The 22,432-nt window shown below is 39.7% G+C and overlaps 1 protein-coding gene across 3 annotated transcripts in view; it reads left to right on the forward strand.

Moving 5' to 3' along the window:
- LOC114566864 (uncharacterized) overlaps positions 1-22,432 on the forward strand; it is a 55,227-nt gene that overhangs the window by 24,137 nt on the left and 8,658 nt on the right. For 2 of the 3 annotated variants that reach the window (XM_028595680.1, XM_028595682.1), the window contains exons 2-3: positions 12,511-12,808; positions 17,055-17,147. In XM_028595680.1, the coding sequence (XP_028451481.1) occupies positions 12,511-12,808; positions 17,055-17,147 (391 nt within the window). Of the gene's footprint in view, positions 1-5,906; positions 6,114-12,510; positions 12,809-17,054; positions 17,148-22,432 lie in introns of those variants that run through there. The other variant, XM_028595683.1, reaches the window with a different exon arrangement.

A 22,432-nucleotide genomic window follows, 5' to 3' on the forward strand; every position in this document is an offset into this window, starting at 1 on the left:
TCGTTATTTAAACGTCTTTTTTTAGGTAAACTTCTGCTGATTTATAAAATAATATCGGTAACTAAACATTGACAAAAGTTTGTTTCTCCTTGTAAAGATCAACAGAAGAGCAGCGAACCTGACGAGGTAAGAGTTTGGAAATAAACTTGGATACAATATCAAAATACTTCCATGTATACATCATTCACAATAACCACACAGCAGTGAAATGTTTTAAAATATGAATGTAAGTTTCTGCATTAAGAACTGAACATTGATGAAATTGTACTTTTATTTTTTGGTATCTAATTTAGCCCGACGGTCTGACAGTTTACTCCATTAAAGAAGTCAAGTCATTTCCTGACAAGACAGATGTGGGTGTCCAAGGAACAGTTACAAAGGTGAGTTCAAACCGGAGAAGTTATTTACAAGCTACGAGAGGAATCGTGACCATAAAACATTTGATGGGGGAAAACTTTTTTTCATAAAGAACAGTATATACCCAAACAAATCTATTATAGTCACATCCCCTGTCCCTCCATCCATCCCTTCCCACCCCACATGAAACCAGATAGCCAGATATACAAAAGTTAAATAAAAAATAATGATCATAATAACAATAATAAATTAAATTGGAAAAAAAAAACTAAACAATAATAAAAATAGAAATAGAAAGGAATTAATCATCTCTAGGAATGGTTTAGTGGTTGTTGACACCAGAGGGCCAGATTGATGGGGTCCATTAGCGAGCAAGAGTCACTAGAGCTCAGATGCTCCTGTAATATATATCCCTTTGTACGGTGTTGTATGGAGGGCACACAGTGGAGCATAGCCACGTGGGTGGCAGGCCATTACAGTGACATAGGTGGCTATAATTACATTTTCCCAGGGGGGGGGAAGCTGTTTAACATGGTGGATCAGCAACTTCCAATAAGAATACAACTTATCGGAGGAACCTCTAAGAGCAGACTTTATTTTCTCAAGTTTTAAGCAAGATAGTATCACACAGCCAGTTCTTAAAAGATGGGGGTGAGGGTGACATCCAAAGATGCAAGATCCTCTGATGGGCAATCAGCGAGGTAAAATTAATTACAAGCAATTAGTAGCCGTTGCTCTAATTACCATCTGGAAGCCTTCCAAAAATAGCTACATGAGGGAACGTACAGATCTTCAACTCCAAAACCTTTGAGATTGTATTAAAGAATAGCTGCCAGAAGTTGGACAGTTTGGGGCATGACCAGAACATTTGGGTCAAATCACAAGGGTAATTGGGAACATCTATTGCATCACTCATCTGATGCACCCGGCCAAGATGCCACCAAAATGTTCCAAAGTATGGCCTAGGAGGAGTGATGGTGGTATTTTACGAAACTACATTATGGGCATCAAATGAAGTAGAAAAAACTGTTAGAGAATTAAGATCTCTATTGGTATTGGTGTCACTTTTATCATAACGGATTATAATTTTTTTAAACCAGCCAAAATTACCTTTTTTGTTTTTAAGATTGGAAGACATTTTTTAAATTGAAATGATAATACATATAACACAATATACCAAAAATTGTTGAAATTATGACAAATAAAGTTGTTGATTAGACATGATACCCAATCTTAAAGTCAGAGTGATAAGAAACAAATTCTGTTTTTAAATTTTGTGTAATTTCTGTTTGTTAAAATAACTTGTGCTATTGGTTTGTTCAGATTAATCCTCATGTCAAAAAGGTTAAGGTGAAATTTTCCCAGAAGAAGAGAAATAAGCAAGAATTCCAACTCAAAGACGAGACTGATTCCATCGAGATCGTCATGTGGGGGGATGAGACCAAGCAATGCAGAGGATTATCAGTCGACGATGTCGTTAAGGTTACCAACATGAAGACCCATCATTACACTCGACCCAGATCAGTGAAGGCCAATAGGTGCCATAAAACCATATCGCTGTACTCAACTGTATACACCAGAATTGAAAAGGTACCTGCAATGATCTCCTCGCTCTACTTTTCTCAAAACCACAAGTCAGCCATGTTTGTAGTTTAGTCTGTGGAATGAGGCAAATCTGGACATGATTGTATTATATTGAGGGAGTGTTTCCAATTTTTGAAAATGGATTACAGGAATTCTATTTAATGGTGTTTTAATCTCGTGGTTTGTTCAGATGGATCCTGTAGAGAAGATAGGATCAAGATCCGTCCCTAAAACCAGGAAGCGAAAACCTGCAGCTGGTAGGTCAACACACACTGAGCCACCAACAAAATCAATACTATGACACTGTGGTAGTGTAGTGTGACATTTAGGGCACTTTCACATTTACAGTTTGGGTAGAATATGTGAGATTTGGGTGTTAAGTTGCAAAATTGCATCTACGGGTGGAAAATAGCACTACAACCCGGTACAATGCATCTCTCCTTGTTCTTATACAAGGTTAATGTTGACTTGTGCATGGTCCCTGTTTAAATTATGCATTTTTCATTTGGTTCGGTTTGCATTCACACTGCACGTTGTCAAACGTAAACAAATGGTGGAAACAGTCACTGGTTTGTTGGACAGAATAGTGAAACTCGCCAACACTTCTGGTCTCAGAAATATTGGAGCAACACAAAATTCATAATGTGTTGGGGTTTCTGGTTTTACTTTAGTGTTTCTAATATTTTAGAAGAAGGCAATCAATCTGAGCAGCTGACAGACAGCGACTAAAGGAGTGAGAGCTATGATGATGTGTTTTCAATCAGATCTACAGCCATCTGTGCTCACAATATATTGGATAGATCTAAAAGATATCACCCCTAAATCATATAGAAGTCCGTAATGGTGCAAGTTGAAACTGCAGTCTGTTTTTTGGTTCACGTCGTGTATTTGGGTCGTATCTGGTCCTCACCTAAAGTGAACCGAACTCTACAGCACTTGGAAGAGAACCGAGACCCCAAAGTTCAGATCGGCTTTCACACTGGCCCAAACCAAGTGGACTATCCAACCAAATGCTCTAGGGTTCAAATTGCTCAGGTGTTAAAGCAACCTTAAACTAAACATCTCTCTACAGAGAAAGATTTAGACAAACAGACAGACAAATTTGTCAAACGAGAGAATAATCTTCAATTTGTATGTTTTTAACTTTTTAAAATGTCTTTTTCAGGGACGACAAGCACACTTGCTGATTCAGGATTGCCCAAGAAGCAAAAATCTGCGGCTGGTAGGTTAGCTTGCCCGTACATGCAGTTACCAAGGTGTTAATTATCTCTTTATTACGCTGAACAAAATTATAAATGCAACACTTTTGTTTTTGCCCCCATTTTTCATGAGCTGAACTCAAAGATCTAAGACTTTTTATATGTACACAAAAGGCTTATTTCTCTCAAATATTATTAACAAATCTGTCTAAATTTGTGTTAGTGAGCACTTCTCCTTTGCCAAGATTATCCATCCCCCTCAGAGGTGTGGCATATCAAGATGCTGATTAGACAGCATGATTATTGCACAGGTGTGCCTTAGGCTGGCCACAATAAACAGCCACTCTAAAATGTGCAGTTTTATCACACAGCACAATGCCACAGATGTTGCAAGTTTTGAGGGAGCCAGAGCTGTTGTCCGTGAATTGAATGTTCATTTCTCTACCATAAGCCATCTCCAAAGGCGTTTCAGAGAATTTGGCAGTACATCCAACTGGCTTCACAATTGCAGACCACGTGTAAGCCCAGGACCTCCACCTCCAGCATCTTCACCTCCAATATTGTCTGAGACCAGCCACCCGGACAGCTGCTGCAACAATCGGTTAGCATAACCAAAGAATTTCTGCACAAGCTATCAGAAACCGTCTCAGGGAAGCTCATCTGCATGCTCATCGTCCTCATCGGGGTCTCCACCTGACTGCAGTTCGTCATCGTAACCAGCTTGAGTGGGAAAATGCTCACATTCGACGGCTTCTGGCACTTTAGAGAGGTGTTCTCTTCACGGATGAATCCTGGTTTACACTGTACAGGGCAGACGGCAGACAGTGTGTGGGTGAGCGGTTTGCTGATGTCAACGTTGTGGCTCGAGTGGCCCATGGTGGCGGTGGAGTTATGGTATGGGCAGGCGTAGACCAACATTCCACAGGCCACAATCAACAACCTGATCAACTCTATGTAAAGGAGATGTGTTACACTGCGTGAGGCAAATGGTGGTCACACCAGATACTGACTGGTTTTTGGACCCCCCAGATCCCCTCAATACAGTAAAACTGCACATTTTAGAGTGGCCTTTTATTGTGGCCAGCCTAAGGCACACCTGTGCAATAATCATGCTGTCTAATCAGCATCTTGATGTGAGGTGGATGGATTTTCTTGGCGAAGGAGAAGTGCTCACTAACACAGATTTAGACAGATTTGAGAGAAATAAGCCTTTTGTGTACATAGAAAAAGTCTTAGATCTTTGAGTTCAGCTCATGAAAAATGGGGGCAAAAACAAAAGTGTTGCATCTATAATTTTGGTCAGTGTACTTTAGTTTGCTAACACTAGTTTCATGCTGATTCGTTTATAGTGTCACAGTTGCTGCAGCAACATCTGTTTGGATTAATCACATCAAAAACACGAGATAGCACCAATGCCTTCATGACTTCCGATTTTCAATCCAGACATTCAAGTTTCATTCCATCAGATTGCCTTTGAACTGACTGATCCAGATTATTCATACCATCATTCATCTCATAACACGAAATGACCAAAGTCTTTTCCCTGGTTATCTTCCAGGTCCAAGCAAGGCAATCCCAGCAGAGGAAAAGCTGTGCACAGTTCGGACAAAGTTTGTAAAAGGAGTGTCTGATGCTAATCTAAACCAGCTTCTGGATAAACTCCTTGAGCGTCGTGTTATAAATGATGAGGAAATGCAGACAATCAATACAAAAAGCGGGAGAGCAGAGAAAGCACGATACCTGATCGACACGGTGCGAAGAAAGGGAACTAAAGCCAGCTCACTTTTCATTGATACTCTCCGTGAGGTGGATCCCCTCCTTTCTGAAAATCTGAAATGAATCTGAAGCTAAAGCAAGAAACTGTGGAGTGTGATGATGAATCTCTATAATAACTGACTGTTACACATTAACTATTGTCATCTTTAGATTAGAATCAGTTTAAGCCTGTTTTATTAAGTAAACGTTGACTATGAAAGTGATTCAAAGGGAGAATAAAACATGTCGTTCTCTGTTTTAGCCACTAGATGGAGGCAGAACATCACTGATGATGTGAAAATCAGAATTCACAATTGAGAAAACTATGTCTTGGTGAAGATTATTCTACAAATGTTTAAAGAGATACTGGTTGGTCATTTTTTACGTTCTTTATATTTCTTTTACATTTTTACAGCCTCAGATGTAATCATTACTTTAGGAAAATAATAAAAAGATAAACAAATACTGCTTAATGCAGCATGGTTTTTACATTTTTTTAATTTTTAGTGTCAAATCCGACAGCAGTTCTTTTGCATATAAAATAAACATGATCAGTTAATAAAATGTGTTGATATAGCTCCATATTACAAGCTGCAACATCAATATGCTGATTAGATGTTAATGACTCAGTAATAAAAATACATAAGATAACACTTTCAAAGGGCCTACTCTGCAAAACAAGTACTATTACTTTTGATACTTTACATTTTGTTGCTAAAACTTCCATACTTTTAATGAGGTCAGATTTCAATTGAAGGACTTTTACTTGAGTAAACTTAAGTTATGAAAACTAAACTGCTGAGTTTGTCCATGTTGGAAAGCTGCTTTACCTCGCTGACTAACACAACTGACAGCACCAAACAATATTTATGACTGTATTTGTTCACACAACATGAAACTGAAAGTACCCGCTCTGTTCTCGGCCTGTGGGCGGGAAATAAAGGGCTAAAGCATTGTTCAATAGAGGGGGGGAGGGGACTGTGAGTTTGAAACTGGATGTTTTTATTTTGAGGATTAACAAAGTCATAGTTGGAAAAAATATTTGACATTTCCAAATATATTTAAACATTTATTTTTAGATACGTAAGAAGCAGGCAGGTTGGTGAAACATGATTTAAGTTGGTATCTTCTACTACCTGCAGATAAGAATATTTATCGGTTACTTCCTCCATTGAGAGCACATCCGACTGCCGACAAACCTCAAACAAAAAGGACAAAGTGAGTATTAATTAAACACATTCTTGTTAATTTCTCCTGAAATAATGTATGCTTAGACCACATTAACAGATGGTCTGAGACAGATTTGACCACATGGTTTTAGCCGTGTGGACTCAAATCTGCCTCCTCAACTGTAAGCAGAAGTATGGACTCATTCACTAGCTTTGTCCACGATGTCTGAGGTATAGCTTTTGCTTTGTGTATTTTCTCTTTTTAAACATTTAGTACTTTGAAAGTATTTGTCATGTCTCATGAACCACTGACAGTGAGTCGTGTGCTTTTGGAGGTTATCATTGGGAGGTTATTATCATTCTGTCGCTGAGGTGTCTGTGATTTTTGTTCTGCATCTTTGATCTGACACACGGCTATCTGGAGCTTTATGCCCTGCAGGCAGCCGTGGAATTCCTTTAACTTGTATGTCTCTTACTGTCAAAAGAAAAGATAAGTGCAGTGCATAGGCGGCGCTAGGCTATTTTTAGGGGTGCACCTCTAAAAATCATCTCAGCACCCCTGAAAAATAAAGTCCTTATCGTTGGGATATTGTGAAATTGTCTACATTGAGACTACACGCAGCAGATCTGTAGTACACCAAATGGTCAAAGGTGGCTCCATTCACAACTATTAAACAAGGCTCTTCATTTTTGGCGAAAATCATATATAACAATACACTACATTTTTAACTCTGTTACACTCAGACCATTGAAACGTTCAAGTCCTTGCTTAAGACCCACTATTATTCATTGGCTTTCAATTCAAGTTGAGCTTCGATATCTTGACCTTTTCTCTACTGTTGGTTGTTTATTTTGTATTGTGTATTGTTTGTGTATATTATCTCTCTGATTTTTGGAGCTTGTTAACCACTTTGCTCAACTATGGTTGTTTTTAAACATGCTATATAAATAAAATTGAACTGAAAGGTCAGATCCTAGAATCGCCCTTGTTGCAGCGGTTGAAACATGGCATGCTGGGGTCATGTTTAGGCTCGTGTTTGTGATGTTCTCTAGGCCTTAAAATTACATATTATGCTCATTTTCAGCTTCATAATTGTATTTAGAGATTATATCAGAAAAGATTTACATGGTTTAATTTTCAAAAAACGCCATATATTTTGTTGTACTGCACATTGCTGCAGCTGCTCTTTTCACCCTGTGTGTTGAGCTCTCTGTTTTAACTACAGAGTGAGACATCTCACTTCTGTTCCATCTTTGTTGGGAGTCGCAAATGTGCAGTAGCTACAGTGGGGCAAAAAAGTATTTAGTCAGCCACCAATTGTGCAAGTTCTCCCACTTAAAAAGATGAGGCCTATAATTTTCATCATAGGCACACTAACTATGAAAGACAAAATGAGAAAAAAAAAAAAAAAAAAAAAAAAACCAGAAGAATCACATTGTAGGATTTTTAATGAATTTATTTGCAAATTATGGTGGAAAATAAGTATTTGGTCAATAACAAGTTAATCTCAATACTTTGTTATATACCCTTTGTTGGCAAAGACAGAGGTCAAACGTTTTCTGTAAGTCTTCACAAGGTTTTAACACCCTGTTGCTGGTATTTTGGCCCATTCCTCCAAGGAGATCTCCTTTAGAGCAGTGATGTTTTGGGGCGGTCGCTGGACAACACAGACTTTCAACTCCCTCCAAAGATTTTGTATGGGGTGAGATCTGGAGACTGGCTAGGCCACTCCAGGACCTGTGAAATGCTTCTTACGAAGCCATTCCTTCGTTGCCCGGCAGTGTGTTTGGGATCATTGTCATGCTGAAAGACCCAGCCACGTTTCATCTTCAATGCCCTTGCTGATGGAAGGAGGTTTTCACTCAATCTCACGATACATGGCCCCATTCATTCTTTCCTTTACACGGATCAGTCGTCCTGGTTCCTTTGCAGAAAAACAGCACCAAAGCATGAGGTTTCCACCTCCATGCTTCGCAGTAGGTATGGTGTCAGCATTCTTTCTCCTACAAACATGACGAGTTGAGTTTTTACCAAAAAGTTCTATTTTGGTTTCATCTGACCATATGACATTCTCCCAATTCTCTTCTGGATCATCCAAATGCTCTCTAGCAAACTTCAGACGGGCCTGAACATGTACTGGCTTAAGCAGGGGGACACGTCTGGCACTGCAGGATTTGAGTCGCTGGCGGCGTAGTGTGTTACTGATGGTAGCCTTTGTTACTTTGGTCCCAGCTCTCTGCAGGTCATTCACTAGGTCTCCCCGTGTGGTTCTGGGATTTTTGCTCACCGTTCTTGTGATCATTTTGACCCCACGGGGTGAGATCTTGCGTGGAGCCCCAGATCGAGGGAGATTATCAGTGGTCTCGTATGTCTTCCATTTTCTAATAATTGCTCCCACAGTTGATTTCTTCACAACAAGCTGCTTACCTATTGCAGATTCAGTCTTCCCAGCCTGGTGCAGGTCTACAATTTAGTTTCTGGTGTCCTTTGACACCTCTTTGGTCTTGGCCATAGTGGAGTTTGGAGTGTGACTGTTTGAGGTTGTGGACAGGTGTCTTTTATACTGATAACAAGTTCAAACAGGTGCCATTAATACAGGTAACGAGTGGAGGACAGAGGAGCCTCTTAAAGAAGAAGTTACAGGTCTGTGTGAGCCAGAAATCTTGCCTGTTTGTAAGTGACCAAATACTTATTTTACCGAGGAATTTACCAATTAATTCATTAAAAATCCTACAATGTGATTTTCTGGATTTTATTTTCTCATTTTGTCTCTCATAGTTGAAGTGTACCTATGATGTAAATTAAAGGCCTCTCTCATCTTTTTAAGTGGGAGAACTTGCACAATTGGTGGCTGACTAAATACTTTTTTTTTCTGCAGGTTTGTTCTCCTTGGCCACTTCAGATTTTCTCGTAAATACGTTTGTGCTGCTTTGGGTTGTTCATGAGACATAAATGCCAAAACTAAACATGGAATAACATTTTACAGATTAAATGGTGTTTTAGAATTTTTTACTGTTACAAACATGTTGAATTAGTACATTTAGCTAGAGCACGGATATTTTAATTTTAAATGAATGTGAAAAAGGGCGGCTAGTGCGATGTTGTAAGCCTGATCGTACGGCTCTAAAGTTACTTTAAACCATGACATGGCGTAACTTACTAACACATCTTGTTATTTGTTAGAGAAACACCAACTTACACATATATTTGTAGGGCTGGGCGATAAAACGATAACGATATGTATCGCGATAGACACGTAATCAATATCAATAGAAAATGTGGTCGATAAAATGTTCGATAACTTGTTTTTCTTCATCAGAAGAAACCAGAGATTGTGAAGCAAGTTTGGTTGCATGAACAAAGGCACTCGCTCTCTGGTAACCTAGCAACGTAGGGAGTGACACTCTAACAGCCAATCATGTAACAGTATCAAGTTTGGTTGCGCCACATCACTGTCTGTGGTTCTTCAATAACAGAACCGGCGTGGAGTGATAAGTGGAAAGTGAGTGCCGCAGCGAGCGAGGAAATTGTTGATAAAACAAAAGTCAGTATGGCAGTTTTTGGGGATTTTATAAGTCTGACCGTAGACAGACCAATAAAATCCAGACCGTCGTCCCCCACCAACACTGGTACGACCACAAACTTGTTTTACCACCTTAGCCGGCGCTCACACTTTGGAGCACAGCCCGATTCGCCAGCAACGTCCAACAACATCTGCAGCTGCTACACAAGACAAGCAGCAGAGCACCATGGAGAGGTACTCTGCATCAGCGCCTTACTAAACACTACAAGCAGCAGACCACCATGGAGAGGTACTCTGCATCTGCGCCTCACTAAACACTACAAGCAGCAGAGCACCATGGAGAGGTACTCTGCATCAGTGCCTTACTAAACACTACAAGCAGCAGACCGCCATGGAGAGGTACTCTGCATCAGCGCCTTACTAAACACTACAAGCAGCAGACCACCATGGAGAGGTACTCTGCATCTGCGCCTCACTAAACACTACAAGCAGCAGACCACCATGGAGAGGTACTCTGCATCAGCACCTTACTAAACACTACAAGCAGCAGACCACCATGGAGAGGTACTCTGCATCAGCACCTTACTAAACACTACAAGCAGCAGACCACCATGGAGAGGTACTCTGCATCAGCACCTTACTAAACACTACAAGCAGCAGACCACCATGGAGAGGTACTCTGCATCAGCGCCTTACTAAACACTACAAGCAGCAGACCACCATGGAGAGGTACTCTGCATCAGCGCCTTACTAAACACTACAAGCAGCAGACCACCATGGAGAGGTACTCTGCATCAGCGCCTTACTAAACACTACAAGCAGCAGACCACCATGGAGAGGTACTCTGCATCAGCGCCTTACTAAACACTACAAGCAGCAGACCACCATGGAGAGGTACTCTGCATCAGCGCCTTACTAAACACTACAAGCAGCAGACCACCATGGAGAGGTACTCTGCATCAGCGCCTTACTAAACGACACAAAGAAATAACGGAGGCAGACCTGTCTGTTCAGAAGCCAGGTTACCAACCTAGCACTAAACCTGCAGAAAATAGTTTCTCAGGTTTCTTATATTTAGCTAACACTTTGCACTATTTTATGACACTTTATTAAGCATTTCTTACTCATTCTTTAAGTTTGCACCTTAATGTTAAGAGATAATTGTTAAGTGTTCATTGTGATTTTAGACCTATGTTTACATTTTAATTATTTGAGTGTTTTCCATGGTTGTGTTGACATTCCTGCTTTATAACTGAAGGGATTATAATCAGAGGAAGGTTAAGTTTAAAATAAAAATGTTTAAATTTAATATATATTTTTCTCCTGGTCCTTATTTTAAATAGGTCATAAAAAATATCAATAATTATCGATATCGACCGATATGAAACACTTATATCGCGGTACAGTTTTCAGCTATATCGCCCAGCCCTATATATTTGTATTATCGTTACGTTAAGATGAAGTAGTGCTTACCGTGGGGGTTGACAGCAGCAATGAAGCAGTCTATATCCAAACCCTTCGTAGACTGTGGCAACATTTTTTCCTTCCTTTATCAACTGTGGCGCGAATCTGTTGCTTCGCAGAATTCAGATTCCCTGTCCATCACATCAACAGTGTGTGTAAAGGAAAGACATTCAGACGCTCATTAGACGATGCTTCAAAATGACCAGCAATCAAGTGTGGAACTTGAATTACATTGTACTGATATAGTTACTTTGTCACTGCGATGTATATATTTCCATCATATTAAGACATCCAGACACTCATTAAACGGCGCTTCAGAATGGCCCGCGATCAATTGCAGATGGAGTGATCTTTTGCATACTTTGCGACGACGTATGTGTGCTTACTGGGAAAGACATTAAAAGATGAGACATGTTGGCCTGTCTCCATAATCCATACCGCCATGTAAATAATAGGGCTGGGGAAAAATGTATTGTATTGTAATTGACAGTGTATTGATACACAGACGCCAAGTATGGATCTATTATTATATTTGTGTTGGTCATTTTATCTGCTTGACAATCTGATTTTGCAGCAATACAATTGAAGTGAGATAAACAAACAGAGAAATGTATCTTTTTAGATAAAACAGATGTAGTTTCCTTTTGGGGACATAATTTGAAATTTTGTTGTCATCAACAATCAACCAATCCCGTCAGGTTGGTCATTCTATAGAAACGCCCACTTTTCTGTCCCCAGGCTTTGAAGAAAGCAAATCATTCTTTGTAGTAACATTTGATTTTTTATATTTCAATAATGTAGCATAGTCTTTGAATAGTTATACCTATTTGAGCCATGAATTGGACAATATTTGTTTTTAATCAATTACAGGGGCGCAGCACAACATTCTGGGCCCTGTAGAAAGGCTTTCTCTATGGGCCCCTCCCTGCATCCACAGCTATTCATTCTAGCATCTTTTTGGGCCCTCCTCACATGAGGGCCCTGGGTACTCAGTCCCCTTTATCCCCCCAGTCCGACGCCTCTGATCAATTATATAAAATGCCAAATACAAGAAAATTGCTTGTCCCTACAGTCATGTATGGAGGTTTAGGAGCATGTTTTGAGTTTAAAAAGATATTTCTCTGCTATTTCAAATGCAATAATGTTTACACCAATATCCAATTTATGAAGTGGATAACATAAAAATAAAATACCAACTAAATATTATAAATAATATTATGAAAATGTCTTTCCCCTGGTGTCATGTCACTGGTGTTACCACTTAACAATAATCCCTATTCTGAAAAAAATCTGGTTTTGGCATCACTTCCTGTACTGTACATTTTACATCCTAAATCACTATACATGAAGATACTTGGTAAATCTCCTGTTTCTTTTAAAATGTTTGAACATTTCTCATTTATCTCATAATTTCATGTGAGAGTTTTATGTAGAATGACTCCTCTCTCTGTGTTGCAGATGTTATTGAAGATTTCAGAGAAAAGGTGGAAAAGAGCCCTGAACTCCATCCTGAAGCACTTGACTGAGCAACAATACACAGAGATGCTGTTCTTTCTGGACAAAATCCCTCAAGGAGTGAAGAAGGGAAAGGCCAGAGAAGATATCCCTAATTTAATCGTTGAGCATTACGGGACAGAAAGGTCCATCTTTAGAATAGATACAATAATGAAGAAGATACCAAGGCAAGACGCTGCAGTCCAGAATTGGTTGCGCCCCTTTGTGGAGAAACTGAAAAAAAAACGGCAGGAAGAAAAAGGTGAGTTGATAAGATTTGTGATGTTATTTATTTATTTTATAGGGACAGTAATGTACATCAGTATAAAATACAATATGTAAACATACAGGAGTTAGCAAGAATTGTAAATTAATCTGTAGTCCCTATGCAGTTAACTAAACAGAACATTACAAGTAACAATATATAGATACTTTTAAAACAATATACAGTAGAGGCCAAAAGTTTGGACACACCTTCTCATTCAATGCGTTTCCTTTTTATTTTCATGACTATTTACATTGTAGCTTCTCACTGAAGGCATCAAAACTATGAATGAACACATATGGAATTATGTACTTGTATGTATCTGCAGTCTCTAGACAGATGGTAAAAAAGTCACCCTAAAAGATTGTAAAATTACGCATTTACATAACAGTATAACATTTAAAATACATTTGATAAAAGGTACTATTAAGGCAAAAATGTACAATAGGAGCACAACAGACCACAATCAGACAAACATTAGACAAAGACACAAACATATATATATATATATATATATATATATATATATATATATATATATATATATATATATATATACACACAGGGTCAAAAAGCCAACAGGGGGCAGTGTGAGCAGGTCAAGAACTTAATGGTAATGTTGACAGTTCTGATTATCAATGAGCAATTTCTTTAACTGTATCTTGAAAGTACTGTAAGTGTTTAGATTTCTGATGGTTATGGGGGTAAGGTTCCACTCTGTAGCAGCTCGAACAGAGAAGGAAGTTTGGCCAAATACACTTTTCCTAAATGGAATTGTGGAACGATGTGACAGTTATCGAGGCATAGTATCGCTTTTTCTTTTAAAGCCAACCCCCCTTCTCCCCCCGATAACCCTCGCCCTCTAAGCTCTCTTTTGCCGTACAGCCGTTACAGATACTGTCAGCGGGGCGGATGGTTAAGTCTATATTAGAGAAGTTGTTTCAGATACTGCCCTATATTTAATACTGTAGGTATTAAAATATTAGAGGTTCAAATATTATAAATATTGTATTATAACTATTAATAGGTTCAGATGAATTTGAGATACTTCCCTATGGTTCTTAGATTATTTTTAAAGAGACACACACACCCCCGCACTGGTGGGTTCTCGCTACAGTGGAAACCCGATGACGAGACAAGAGGCTTTTGATTGACAACCTAGATGTCCCCCGTATGTGAAATACACAGCACACAGAAGATCTTTATAACCAAACAATTACAATTGATTACTCACACTCGGACAGCTGCCTCTGCCGTGGTCACAGAGGTTTCCGCTCAGCTGGAGAATCAAAGGTCTGCTGGTCAGGTCGGTCCCCGGGGTTGCTGCAAACCGCACGGTTAAAGAGGAGGCCCCCACTTCCCCTTTAGGGGGGTCCCCGCTCACGCAGGCAAGTGGCAAAAAAAAGGAAAAAAAGAAAAAAAGGAAAGAAAGTCTTCTAAAAAAGCAAAAAAAGACTCACAAGGTTTTTTGGGTCACCTTGCTCAAGACGAACACAGGTGGTTTTATTATTTTTTTTAAAAAAGCAAAAAGTTAGCAAGCAAACAAAATAAATGGAAAAATGAACAGAGTTCAATCACTCAAAAAATGCTCTAAGACACGAAAACGAGCCCAAGGGAGGGAGCGAGCTTTCAGCAAAGCACCCATTTTTATATGTACATTTCTTGGGGTTCAACCCCCCATCACAGCGAGGTGTGTTTTATCACATTTGTTTCACCTTACATGGTAATACAGTCTTAAAGCAAGCATCAGGTTGGATATACGTAGAAACATCTCATATGACGATATTTCCTTTATACATATGCATGTTGCTATCTAACATAGAATCTAACGGCTCAGTTCGACTGCATTGATCAATAGGTCAGAGCCGTAACCTTTTCACCTCTTATGTGCACCCAGAGCCTAACCCCTGTACACAGGGCCCCAACAGCACTTCCTCTTTCCAGCTGTGCAGGTTCAGACAGACAGTTACACAAAGCAACTTATGCATCTGAAGCCTCTTGCAGACACTTCCTCTTTCCGACTGCAGGATCAAATAGGCAGCTTCACACCGCAACTCACACTAAAATGTCTCTAAGCATGTTTATAGTAATATCAGTAACACAAAAACTTAGCATGATTATATTTCTAAAGGCACATTAGCACTCATAAACCAAAATCAAAGGCAGTATTATAGTCTCAAGAGCAGAAATATATTTTAGCTGTTTTTGGGTTAACTCATGTCAAAAGCAGAAGCACAGTCTCCACTATTCTTGAGCTGATATATTTTCAAAAGCAGAAGTATAGTTTTAGCTGTCTTTTGGATTAATACAAATACATTTCAAAAAGCAAAAATATTTCAAAAAGCAGGAATATAATTTGTAATTGTTTTTTGGATTTCACATACTCTCGTTCAACAGAATGATACAATCTCCCCTCGCTGCACCTCTGGTTCTGCTGTGATCAGCTGTTCTGATGTTGACAAACTGGTGGAGAGAAGGGGATGATAAACCGTGAATAATTTTATAGACAAGACATAGATTTGAATATTTAACCATATTTTCCCAGTTAAGTAATCTGTATTTTTGTAATATTGGACAATGATGAGAAATACTTGTTTTTTTTTTGTCCAGGATTTTAACAGTTTGTTTGTAAAGTGATTGCAGAGGTTTCAGAGATGTTACACTAGCTTGTAACCAAATGGGTAAACAGTAAGTGATATGTGACAAGATCATCGAGTGCATGTACATTTTTGCTGACTGTGTGGACATTTGATGGCGAATGTATCTAAAATTACTGAGGTTGAATTTGATTCGATTACAGACCTGTTTTAACATGTGATGTAAATGACAACTTTGAATCAATTGATACCCGCAAATATCTGTATTCAGACACGATCTGCAACCTTTCTGCTGACACTAAAACATCCGGCTCAACATTAAAGTTTCTTTGGGACTTGCTGAAGAACATTGCTACTGTTTTTGATGTGTTCAACTGCAGGCAGGATTGTTCTAACCAAGCTGTAATATTAAGCATAGTGTTAGTGAGCTTCTCAGCCACCTAAGAGATATTACTACCATGAACATAGATTACGGTGTCATCAGCATACATCTGCACAGAACAATCAGAACAAACGGACGGGAGGTCATTAATATAAAGTGAGAACAACAATGGTCCTAAATTTGATCCTTGAGGGAGACTGGTGGTCAGACCAAGGGCCTCTGACTTATATGACTGGACTCGGACATGTTGGAAGCGGTCAGTGAGGTCGCGCAGTCTCCTCTTAACAGTTGTTCTAGAGATGTGTCTGTTGCTAGAACTCTGTGTGGCATTCATCTGGTCTCTAATCTGAGCTGCTGTTAACTTGTGATTTCTGAGGCTGGTGACTCTGATGAACTTATCCTCAGCAGCAGAGGTGACTCTTGGTCTTCCTTTCCTGGGGCGGTCCTCATGTGAGCCAGTTTCGTTGTAGCGTTTGATGGTTTTTGCGACTGCACTTGGGGAACACATCTAAAGTTTTCGCAATTTTCCGGACTGACTGACCTTCATTTGTTAAAGTAATGATGGCCACTCATTTCTCTTTACTTAGCTGATTGGTTCTTGCCATAATATGAATTCTAACAGTTGTCCAATAGGGCTGTCGGCTGTGTATCAACCTGACTTCTGCACAACACAACTAATGGTCCCAACCCCATTAATAAGGGAAATAATTCCACTAATTAACCCTGACAAGGCACACCTGTGAAGGTAAAACCATTTCAGGTGACTACCTCATGAAGCTCATTGAGAGAACACCAAGGGTTTGCAGAGTTATCTAAAAAAGCAAAGGGTGGCTACTTTGAAGAATCTAAAATATAAGACATGTTTTCAGTTATTTCACACTTTTTTGTTAAGTACATAATTCCATATGTGTTCATTCATAGTTTTGATGCCTTCAGTGAGAATCTACAATGTAAATAGTCATGAAAATGAAGAAAACTTATTGAACAATAAGGTGTGTCCAAACTTTTGGTCTGTACTTATATACTGTATATAGTATATATATATATATATATATATATATATACTATATATATATATATACTGTATATATATATATATATATATATATATATATATATATATATATATATATATACACACACACACACCTTTGTATTGTATACAAGTATACATAGCATCGAAGTATACAATACACAAGGACAAAATACATTATGCAACATGTCGAGTTAAAAGTGTGTTTAACTTCTAAAATGTCTTTTTCAGAGATGAGAAAATCTGAAGTGGCCAAGGAGAACAAACCTGCAGCAGCCAAGAAGAAAAAATCTGAAGTGGCCAAGAAGAAAACATTTGCAGCTGGTAGGTCAACACACACTGAGCAGCTGAAGAAATCAAATACTGCGACACTGTGATGAAGTGATGTTGAAAGCTGAATCGGGATCACACACTTTGTCACTTTAAATTGTTTCTATATTGTTGCTATATTAAAGGGGTGATATACTGATTATATAGGGTATTTCACACTGTTCCTTAAGGTCTCCTAATAGTGCATGTAACATTGGTTGGGATGAAAATGGCCCGGGTGCTGTTCTATGCATCCTAATGCAACCCTGTGAAATAGCCATAGAATGAAATGAGAGGTTTTCTCCCTTATATGGTATGCTCATGAATATTTAGATGAGCTGCATGCTGATTGGTTGGTTTCCATCGCATGAAGCTGCGTAGTGCTGCTGCACATGAGGAGAGAGGGGAGGGGCTGCTTCTCTGCTCCTCTGTCACAGAACAGAAGAGAGAGGTGAATGTTTTGGCGGCCACCGGAGAGAAATACTTTGCGTGCTCGCTGGACAATACTGGCGTCTTTTCTACAGAGAGTCGCCAGATTTGTCACTAGTCACTTTTGTGAAAAAAAGTCCCTAAGGGGGTCTGAAAAGTCGCTAGATCTAGTGACAAAGTCGCTAAGTTGGCAACACTGTCAGTGCGCAGGCAGGTAGAAATGGGAGGAGGGACAGGGTGCAAGGGCCGGTGTAGGTAGGAGAGACAGCGGGACGCAAAAGGAGAAAGACGCCGCTTGCCAGCTCAGCGGCCAAGCCAGGCCTGACCTTCTCAGCACCACCTTTCCCTTTTCTTTGTTTGGTTTCCATCATTAGACTCACACACTGTCTGTTAACGTTACCTATAGACTTCCAAACATGCGACCGGGCAGCTGCTGCAGCGCCACCGGGGCAGCCGAGGCCCGAGAAAATATCCCCGGCTTGCTTCAAACTTCATTTCTTTTCTGACACATTTAAACTTACCAACTAATGTTACTGTACAAAGCAGACACAGTTTAGTTACAGTTTAGTCATCCTCCAGTGTGTCACGCATGCACACACACCAATCCAAAGTTTCAACACTTTCATTACAACTAGTGATGTTGTAACGTTACCCTTGGGACCAGGCGCGGATTAATGCACAGGCTTTTGAGGCTGCAGCCTAGGGGCCCCACGTGTGCAGGGGCCCCGGATTAGCCAGACAATTTATTATTATTTTGAATTTACTTCAGCGTGAAAAAAAAAAGACTAATTGGCCCATAAGAAACATTTATTTTTTAATTGGCCCATTGTTTTTTCAATTGACTCTGGGCTGGCCAAAAAACACTTTAGTCAAAAATATCACATAGACTATTTTTTTCCATACACCCCCTACTTTCAAATTGAAATGGACTAGTCCATAACGGTGGGTGGTGCGAAAGATAAACACAGTGACAGGAGAACTGGGAGTACACAAACAGAGACGAAGCAAGATGAGTCTAAAAAAAGAAAAAAGACGCCGATAAGTATTTGGCAACGCTGCCAAAGATGACAAACTTTCTTTACGACTACTGTTGGGGATACAGACATGAAGAACAACAGTCCAAAGCGATGAACATGCCGCTACAGCAGCAGCTAGCTGTGAAGTGGCGCTAGGTGAGGATAACGTTAACCAAGACAATGAAGAGGACAGCATATCTTTAAACAGCACCCTCTTTGGGATTTCTGCCTGCATGCAGTTTCGTGTGTGCATCTGCCAGGCTAGAACAGTAATAGATATCATGGAGAAGAAACGCAAAGGAGGTGCTGAGAAGCTGCGTGAGAAAAAGAAGCGCTGCAAAATGTGTCAAATGGACAGACATGTTTTGGCCAGTAGCAGGACCTCCATCAGCTCCCGTGGCCGATGATAGTGGTGCTGGTGTCGGCTACAGTGACATGCACAGTGAGGAGGAGACTCAGGAGGAGAGGGACAGAGATGAGGGAGTGAGGCTACAACCGGCTGCGGTAAACACAACTCCCCTTAAAACACTTAACCCCTTGATAAAACTGAGTGGTGGACAAACTGTTGATGATAACACTACAACAATAAAAGAAATAGGCATGCTATACTGTATCATTCTTGACTGATCATTTTCTCACCGTTTTATTATTATTAGGCAATATTAGCCTACCTTTCATTCAACAAAGTAGCCTACATCTTAATAATAAGCAAAACACCACCTTAAGGTTCATCAAACCTTAAGCTTGTGCATTTGTGTCCTTAAAGTAGCCTAGATAAACGTTGCACATCATGCAAGCTTTCTTAATGAGAATTGTAGTTTTTCTATCTGCACTGGCAGAAAAAAACTCATGCTAGACCTCTTGAAATTAAAGCACAGGGCCTCTTCAGTCATGAAATGATTATATATATATATATTGTTTTATGATTCATGAGGAGTATACAGTTTTATTATATTAATAAATGGCACTTTTTTGTATTTAATGTGTCAACTCTCAATGATTCTTGCTTACCCCTTACATAGCGTTAATAGTTTTAAGGAGTAGGAGTTGCTATACACATTCAGGGGAGAGCAAGGACGGGGGGGTATTTGTGATCTTCTGTGGTGTGCCGGTCTGGGCCAAAATGCCAGGGCCAATTTTTGGTCCCAGTCCGTCCCTGCTGCTACCTATAGCTCGGATCCTGCATGTGAATTCTAAAAAAAAATTCTAAAGGTTTGATGATTATGCAACAATATGTAGCCTACATGTTGTGCTGCTGTTTCATTATTGTTGTTAATAACAGTGTTATGTGCTGCTGCTGCTGCTGTTTTTTTATTTTTATTTTATTCACAGTTTAGTGTATTGCACAGTGGTTTGTGTCTCAGTAATGATCAGTGGTGGAATGTAACTAAGTATATGTACTCTAGTACTGTACTTGAGTCCAAATGTTGAGATACTTGAGTCTTTTCTTTTCATGCCACTTTCTACTTCAACTCCGCTACATTTCAGAGAAAAATATTGTACTTTTTACTCCACTACATTGATCTGGTACAGCTTTAGTTACTAGTTACATTAGTTACTCCACTACATTGATCTGTTACAGCTTTAGTTACTAGTTACATTAGTTACTCCACTACATTCATCTGTTACAGCTTTAGTTACTAGTTACTTTAGTTACTCCACTACATTCATCTGTTACAGCTTTAGTTACTAGTTACTTTAGTTACTCCACTACATTCATCTGTTACAGCTTTAGTTACTAGTTATTTTACACATTAAGATTTCTGCACACAAAACACATGTAATTTATAAAATGTGATGTTTGATTCTAAACTAAACTAGCCAACAATATACCTACAAGTCAGCTGAGATGAATAGACCATTAAACACTAGTTGATTGACAGTACTGTTTGGTTTGTTTAAGAAATATGAGGATTTTTCGACATTCAGTACTTTCACTTTTAATATTTCAAGAACATTTTCCTGATAATACTTACATACTTTTACTTAAGTAACATTTTCAATGCAGGACAGTATGGTATTAGTACTTTTACTGAAGTAAAAGATCTGAATACTTCTTCCACCACTGGTAGTGAAGTTGTGATTTTGCCTCAGTAAAACCAGGTGTTCTGCACTGCTGCAGATGCTGTAGCCTACCTGTTGGTTTAGAAAGATAAACGTGATTACCAGCTTGCTGTTGAACTGTGAATCCGGGGAATTCTGCTGCTTTGCTGTTTAGTTACATTTCCATTGTAATTGTTTTGGTGCTGTGGTGGCAGAGGATAATATCTGGTATTCTTTCCACTTACATATCTGTTGATGATAGTTTTATGATGTAGTTTTCTCATTTTACCTATGTGGTGTGGTGGTAGTTGGTGTGTGTGTGTGTGTGTGTGTGTGTGTGTGTGTGTGTGTGTGTGTGTGTGTGTGTGTGTGTGTCAGTTAAAATTATTATTATTATTTGCATGTGGACCATGTATGGCACAAAATACATTTTTCCAGTAAAGCACAATGATTAAGGGGGGGCCTCACACAAAGAGCAGCCTAGGGGCCCCTGACCACCTTAATCCGCCCCTGCTTGGGACATAAAAAAGCTCCACTTTCAGACAAGGAATCACATCTCGACGCTGCAGCTAGTTCAGTGTCTCAGCGCAGGGACATTTAGCAGAGAGTGAAGCCCACAGGCACACAGACAGAGTTGTAACTACTATGTTCTTATGTCTCATCCTGGTGGCTCCACAGCCCCTTGTTCCCTGAGGATCCATGTTGGGAACAAAAAAAAAGTCAACATAGGCTGTGAACTGCCAGCAGGCAGCTCCACAGCAACAGCAGCGGCAGCAGCTCCAGCACACACTGCCCATTGCAAGTCCTCTGCGCCGCGTTAGATCCACAACTCCTGCTCCATTGTCCGATATCTACTCCTTAATTAAGTTCTAAACACTTTTCTCTGTGTGTACATGTGCACACATGGGCCAGTATTCCAGTGTACAGCCTGGAACACTGCATTTACAACCGTGGTTCATTTTCAATATCCTTGAAACTTCAAACTTTTCTTCTTTGTAATTTCCAATCAGCTACATTCAGAACACCAGCTGGTCTCAGACCAGGTGTCTGTATGTACATTTTAGGGCATGACAAAGGTACAGACCAGAGCCAATTAAGGTACCGCCACCGAGTTGACGTCAACTACTAGCTTTGTTTGGATTCGCCCATTTTCAGCAGCAGTTTCAAATAGTGAGATTTGCAGAGGAAAGAGGTGTCAATGGGACTTTGAGGTTCTATGTATGTCCTATTTACCCACGAACTGTCGTTATTCAACTATGCCAACGTAAACTTGGTTTTGCATTCTATCACCCCTTTAACGAAGTCCGGGCCCCCGTCTGGCAATGATGAAAACACCTGGAGAGGCGTGATTGAGAGTAACGGCCTCCCTGATCTAAACCCAAGCAGTAGTTCGTTGTTAGTCTTCTGTGCTAGTCATGGATTGTCTTTAACGAACACATCTTCGAACATATCGATAACACATCAATTTTGTGATAGTATCGAATGATCTGAGGCCGCATGTTTTCTTGTAAAGTGAGGGTTGGAACTGTCAACTGATCACCATCTGGTGGAAACACATTGTCACAAAACCTACACTTGGTCAGGGGCCTTTGGCATTAGTTACTAACACAAAAAGTCTCCTTTAACGACCAACCTTATGCCCAGTGCTTACCATACAGACGCTAAAGGGGTGCCTTTTGCCTTGTGGGTATCTGACGCTGAGACCCACTGAAAGGTGCTGGAAAGAAGATTACAGGGGAAAAATGCAGATTCTGTCCTGTTTGTGGAACAATGGACCACAGGTCTGTACTAGGAAGCAAGATTTGGCATTAA

The sequence above is a fragment of the Perca flavescens genome, chromosome 13 (assembly GCF_004354835.1).
Source record: "Perca flavescens isolate YP-PL-M2 chromosome 13, PFLA_1.0, whole genome shotgun sequence".
NCBI classification, from domain to species: domain Eukaryota; kingdom Metazoa; phylum Chordata; class Actinopteri; order Perciformes; family Percidae; genus Perca; species Perca flavescens.